The sequence below is a fragment of the Tupaia chinensis genome, unplaced genomic scaffold, assembly GCF_000334495.1.
Source record: "Tupaia chinensis unplaced genomic scaffold, TupChi_1.0 Scaffold000253_1, whole genome shotgun sequence".
Lineage (NCBI taxonomy): Eukaryota > Metazoa > Chordata > Mammalia > Scandentia > Tupaiidae > Tupaia > Tupaia belangeri.
The window spans coordinates 1,436,171-1,443,006 of record NW_006159733.1 but is presented as its reverse complement, the minus strand read 5'-3'; the positions used below and the strand labels follow the sequence as shown (position 1 = coordinate 1,443,006).

The 6,836-nt window shown below is 51.1% G+C and overlaps 1 protein-coding gene across 1 annotated transcript in view; it reads right to left on the bottom strand.

Moving 5' to 3' along the window:
* Positions 1-5,966, bottom strand: part of VAMP8 (vesicle associated membrane protein 8) — a 6,857-nt gene extending 891 nt beyond the window's left edge. The window contains exons 1-2 of the mRNA XM_006149146.3: positions 5,816-5,966; positions 1,159-1,317 (exon numbers count right to left, since the gene is read on the bottom strand). Coding sequence (XP_006149208.1) covers positions 1,159-1,317; positions 5,816-5,818 — 162 coding nt within the window. The 5' untranslated portion in view covers positions 5,819-5,966. The remainder of the gene's footprint in view (positions 1-1,158; positions 1,318-5,815) is intronic.
* Positions 5,967-6,836: the final 870 nt, after the last annotated feature.

The window sequence follows — 6,836 nt, the reverse complement described above, 5'->3', positions numbered from 1 at the left end:
GGTCCCAAATTAATTTTTTCTTTTTCTTTTTTTTTTTTTTTTTTCCAGAGGTTTTTGCTATAGGGTACATGTGCTCACCAGAAAGACAGAGAGACAGAAAGTGAGAAATCACCCCCCGGAGGGATGGCCATGCCACAAGCCCTTCTCCTCCACTCTCCTCTTGGGATCTTGGGCACACACACACACATGCCCGGCGTGAGTTTAAGCCACCAGGTCCAGGACTCGAACCATGGTCGACTACGGGAGTCCAGCAACGTAGCCATTACACTAACTGCTACTCCCTTCATTTTCTGTCTCTGTCTCTCCCACGAGCACATGCGCCCTATAAAAATCTCTAAAAAAAAAAAAAAAAAAAAAGGAAAGGAAACTTCTTAAATTGCAGATACCAAGTTTCCCAGACTGTGTTGCCCGGATTAGGCTGTGGAAAGAGGAACTAAATCCAGGAACACAAAGGAGAATACACAGGATTTCACAGAGGACACAGAAAGCCATAGCCAGTCTCCCCACTACACAAACCCTGAGGCTCCTGCCTTTGCTGAACTCCCCGAGCAGCTGGCTTTGGCCCCCAGCTGGAGAGAGAGCAGAATGAGGTCTAGAAAGATGACTGGGAGATATTATTCTAACCTTCAGCTGCCAGAGGGCCAGGATCAAAGCACTTCACTGCCCTTCCCAGCTTCTTTTTAAAGCTGACTCGGCAAGACTCTAGCAGCTTTCTACCCCCTGCCTAATAACTCCTAGAGAAGGCCAAAGGACCTAGGAGGATTTTCCCAGAGCCAATATTTTTGCCCTGGGGAGGTCACGTCCAACGGATTGTCAAGGGCATGTTTCAAAGAGAAAACAAGTTTCATAAAAGAGAAGCCGAAGAAATCCTGGGGACGACAGAGCTGCCTGTCTGTTTTAGAGAATGCCTCTACAGACATTTTCCACCCCACCCCAGGCCCCAGTCACTGCACCCATTTCCTGGACTCCAGACCAATCGTTGAGGCAGAGCCAGATCAGAAGTGGAAACTCGGTTCGTATTATTTCCAAAGCAGATGACAAGACCATTGAAATGGCAGAGTTCCGTCCTCCTGTTCATGCTGCCCTACTAAAACAACTTCTTCCCAGCAGTCTGCCCTCCCCCTCCTCCTCCAGCCCTCCACAGGCTCCCTGACTCACTGTGGCCTCCAGATCCTCTGTCTTGTTGCGGAGGTGGTCCAGGTTTTCTCCTCGGGCCAGGATCCGCTCCACGTTCTGGGTCATGATATTCTTGACGCCCTCCACCTCACTCTGAAGGTTCCGCACTCGGTCATTTCCTCCACCTCCACTGGCCTCCTCCTGGACAGCAACACAGGAGTTAATTAGGCCAAGTGGTAGAGGAACAGGGAGAGACTCAGCCCAGGGGCCAGGGGTGGGTATGGCCTAAGGGGAACTTTAGATTTTTGTCATATTTGCATTGGTAACAAAGAGCATGCTTTTTTCTCTCTTGTTTTGGTTTCTGGTTTTTGCCATAGGGCATGTGCAATCCCAGGAGAAAGAGAGAAGGAAAGTGAGGAATCACCCTCCCATACCCAGGAATGGCCATTGCCACAATCCTTCTCCTTCATTCTCCTCTCAGGATTTTGGGCACACGCACACACACACACACACACACACACATACATGCCCTACGGGGTTTTTCAAGCTGCTGGTTCCAGGACTCAAATCACACAGTCAGCCATGTGGGAGTCCAGTGCCCTAACCACCATACTACCTGCTGGCCCCAAAGAGGATGTTTTTGTATTACTCCTATAATTTACAAAATAAATAAATAGTATCTTTCAGCTCCAGAGGCGAGATCTGACGCTAGACAGACTAGGTGGAACTACTTTTTGGGAAGCTGGATGGTGGTACAGCAATAACGCAGTGCTCCGTGAGGCTGACCTGCATGGAAAGGTCCTGGGTTCCCGTTCAGAGACCTCCCTGAGCACCCTGGGCCCGTGCTTGCTCACGATGTGGAGCTGAATTAGGCTGGGGTAGATTGCAGCATGAAGCTGGGGTCCTGTTTCTCTCTCATGGAAGAAAGGAACTTTAAAAAGAAATAGGCCGGGAACCAGCAGTTAGCATAATGGTTATGTCGCTGGACTCCCACGTAGTCGACCACGGTTCGCGTCCCGGACCCAGTGTCTGAAAACTCACGCCGGGCGCGTGTGCGTGCGTGCCCAAGATCCCGAGAGGAGAATGGAGGAGAAGGGATTGCGGCATGACCATCCCCCCTGGGGGGTGATTTCTCGCTTTCTGTCTCTATGTCTCTCTCTGTCTGTCTGGCGAGCGCACGCGCCCTATAGCGAAAATCTCTCAAAAAAGAAAAAAAAAAAAAAAGAAATAGGCCAGGAATCAGCAAATGGCGTAGCGGTTATGTCCCTGGACTCCCATGTAGTCGACTGTGGCTGGGACCTGGAGGCTTAAAATTCACAATAGGCGCACGTGCATGCATGCCCAAAATCCCAAGACGAGAATGGAGGAGAAGGGATTGAGGTGTGGCCATGCCCCCTTGGGGGTGATTTCTCACTTTCTGTTTCTCTGTCTCTCTGGCTAGTACACCCTACAGCCAAAATTGCTCCTCCCCCCCAAAAAAAAAGTAGGCCAAGATGGCCAACATGTGGTGAGGTGGTAGGGGCACTGGACTTTCACATGGCTGATCAGTTTGAGTCTCCAACCTGGCGACTTGAGGATCATGTCAGGTGAATGTGCATATATGACCAAGATCCCAGGAGAATAGAGAAGGGATAGTGGTGTGGCCATACCCCCCCCTGGGGGGTGGGGGACAGGTGATTTCTCACTTTCCTTCTCTCTCTCTCTCCAGTGAGCACAAACACCCTTAATAGAGAAATAAACCTTAATAAATAATTAAATAAATAAGTGGGCCAACAGATGGCACAGTGGTTAAGGTACTGGATCCATCATGGCCAACTGTGAGGTTTAAGTCCCAGACCTGGTGGCTTGAAAAACATGGTAGGTGTTGGGGCCAGCAGATGGTGTAACAGTCATGTCACTGGACTCCCCCGTGGCCATCTGGGGTTCAAGTCCTGGACCAGGTGGCTTCAAAACCACACCAGGCACATGTGCATGAGTGCCCATGATCCCAGGAGGAGAATAGAGAAGGGAGTTGTGGCGTGGCCATCCCCCCGGATGATGATCTCTCACTGTCTCTGTGTCTCTCTGGTGAGCATATACACCCTAAAGGCAAAAACCTTTAAAAGAGAAAAAGAGGGGACCAGCAGGTGGCGTGGTGGTTAAGACACGGGACACTCCCACATGGTCAACCACGGTTTGAGTCCCAGACCTGGTGGCCTTCTTTCTCATTCTCTCTCTCTGTGTCTCACTCTGGTCAAATTAAAAGTAAAATAAAATGAATAAATGAATGAATAAATAAAATTAAATAAATAAGTTTTTAAAAAAGAGAGAAAAAGAGGGACCAGCAGTTGGCATAATGCCTATGTCAACTCCCATGTAGTCAACCATGGTTCGAATCCTGGACCAGGTGGCTTAAAACTCACGCCAGGCACGTGTGCATGTATGCCCAAGATCCTGAGAGGAGAATGGAGGAGAAGGGATTGTGGCGTGGCCATCCCTCCTGGGGGGATTTCTCGCTTTCTGTCTCTCTGGCTCTCTCTGTTTTTCTGGTGAGCACACGCGTCCTATAGCAAAAACCTATCAAAAAAAAAAAAAAGAGAGAGAGAGAGAGAAAAAGAATAAAAGAAAAAGATGTTAGGTGCCCATGCACACATGCTGAAAGCCCAAGAAGTGAATGAAGGAGAAGGAACTGTAGGTGGCCATGCGTCCCCTGGAGAATGATTTCTCTCTCTTTCCGTCTCTGGCAAGCATGTGCACCCGATAGCCAACTGAAAGAAAAAAATAAAAGTGGGCCAACAGGTGATTATGGCAGCCAGATTACACATGGCTGACTTTGCAGTTGGAGTTCCAGACCCAAAGTCTTGAAAAACATGCCGGGCAAGTGTGTGTGCATGCCCAAAATCCTAAGGGGAGAATAGAGGTGAAGGGATTGCAGGAAGCCATCCCCCCATGGCAGGTGATTTCTAACTTTCCCTCTCTTTTTGCTTCTTTCTGCCAAACACACAGTCCCCTCAGAAAAAAACTAATAAAATTTTTTTTTAAATAAGTAAGTAAATGGGCCAGTTATTGGCATGATGGTTAAGACAGCCAGATCCCACATGGCCAACCATGTAGTTCAAGTCCAGCACATGGCAAGGTGAGAAAAACCAGGCGCACGTGCACGCAAGCCCAAAATCCGAAAGGAGGAAGAGATGGAAAGAAAGGATTGTGGTGTAAACACACCCCATAGATTGTTTTCTCACTTTCTCTCTCTCTCTGGCAAATGTATGCACCCTCTGGCAAATTTTTTTTTTGGAGAGGTTTTTACTATAGGGCGCATGCACTCGCCAGACAGAGAGAGACAGAAAGCGAGAAATCATCCCCCAGGGGGGATGGCCACGCTGCAATCCCTTCTCCTCCATTCTCCTCTCAGGATCTTGGGCACGCATGCACACGCGCCCGGCATGAGTTTTAAGCCACCGGGTCCGGGACGCAAACCGTGGTCAACTATGTGGGAATCCAGCGACATAGTCATTGTGCTAACTGCTGGTCCCTCTGGCAAATTTTTTAAAAGTAAATAAAGAAATAAAACTTCTTTTGGGGTACTCCAGGTCACTGACAAGGAAAAGCACCCTCTCCAGTGCTCCTCCAACTGGACCCCAGAAGACAGCAGGGCCAGCCTCTCACAATGCTTTCCTATAACACAGGTACCCTCCAGCCCCCCCCCCGGGTGGCCCCCCAGTGCCCAGAACCATCCCCCTTCCTGGTCCCACTGGGTCTTCAGGAAGAGTGTCTGTGCTGGCCCTCAGAAACCCTCCCCGGCCAAGCCCACCTCTCTCTCTGCACGGCTGTGAGAGCAGCCCTGTTTCCCACACCTCCTGGCCTTCTAGCCCTAGTTCCACTTCTGGGACCCAGAACAGACCCACGACCACGGCCCCCAACGGCTCCACGAGCCGTTGAGCCGCACACTTCTGCTTTCCCCATAACTTAGCACCAGGCACGGGCAGCAGGCCACTGCCTGCTCAGCAGATATGAAATAAAAACACCGGCCTTCGTGCTGGGGAAATGGACATCGGGCCTCCCTGGCTGATGCCTCATCCCGGAGACTTCATGATAAAGTTTTTCAACAGGGAGGAAAAACATTATTAAGCTCCTCCCTCCCTGACCGGCTGGAGCTCCAGAAACAGGCCAGGGGTGTGGGTCATACTAGATTATCGCAGAAAACCACCTTCTGATTCTTTTAATAAACTCCTTAACTCTCCTCCTCTGGTTTAGAGAGCAAGGGCCGATTCCTTGGGCTCTGGGTCCAGAGAAATTCTTTGGGTTTCTGTATAGGGGTAAAGTGAAAGGGCGAGGGGGAGAGCTACTGCCACTGGGCTGGAATCTGAGCTGGGGACAACAGAAACGCTGCCCTGGCCCTGTGACACCGGGCTCCAGCCCCAGCGGGGGTAGGAGGAGGAGGAGGGTGACTACAACTCCGGCTGGAATTCCGACCCCCACCCCCACCGACGTCCTCCTCCTGTCCACAAGGTCCCAGAGGGAGGCAGCAGAGAAGGAGCCGGCTCCCCGCCCAGACACCTTAGGGCTATTTGCAGCCAAGTTGTCAAAGCGGCCACAGCAGCGCCCACCCAGCCCTCTGACTTCGCACCAATGCTCCTGTCCCGTCCCCGCCAACTCCCAGGCCAGATCCCACTCCGGCTCCTCTTTACATCAGCCCTTTGCTGGTTCCCGGTTCACTCACCATGTCTCCCAGCAGCTCAGACCCGTCCACAGCAGAAGTCGCCTCGCCTGTTTCCTCCCCGGCAGCCCTCGGTTCACTTCCTGCTTGCTCCAACTTTCAGCCCGCCCCCCGCCCACCTCGCATCCCAAGCCGCTCCAGCCACACCTAACGCAGGTTGCCCAGGTAGGCGTGCACCATCCGCTGCCCTCCCAGTCTCCTCCCAAACAAGAACTTCAGCTTAAAGCAACAGGGCTCCAGAAGTCTTCTAACTTATCAGGAAAAATAAATAAATAAATAAATAAAATAAAACGAAAGATCAAAAAGCACTCCTGGGTTTCCTGACGCTGAACCTCGTCGTGGGGAAAGTGCAGCGTCTTCGCTTTCTGTCTTGAGTATCTGGTTCTGGCTTCTAGACACTGAAATCAACCTGAAGCACCCTGGCAGGCCTAGTTCACATGGAAACAGAATGCGCATGTGACCATTTTCTGGCTGGACAACCCTCCCTCTGCTCTATGGATGGGCAAAAAGCACCACAATCTGCAGTCTGGAAGGCTGTGAACCTGGGCTCATGGGAGCTCTGGGTTACTACAAGAGCTTCGTGGCCCCAAGAGCAGCTCTTTGCGTCTCCAGTTCGGTGTTCCACAGGTGTCGATACTGAGCTCGGAGGTGGTGGGAGGGAGAGATCACCTGTGCAGGGAGCCTAGCACAGCATCTGCATGAAGTAGGTCACCAGGAAATGACAGCTCACCACCCTCTCCTTTGCTTCCAGAGTTCTGCGGTTCTATGCTTCCCTTCCTGGCTGCCACGGGGTTAGTGAGTCCAGTCAGTGGTCAGAGGACTGCCCCATGGACCAGAGGGGGCCTCAAGGCAAAGAACTTTTCCACTAACCTGGCTCCTGGCCAGGGAAAATCTGTTCTTCCCGGACGTTTACTAAGGCAGAAGAATAACAACAGAGACATGCGGAAGGGAGCAGACATTCTTGTCCCACCCTAGAAAAAAATAACAGTTCCCAAAAGAAAATGTCAGCTTCTTTAACAAATAC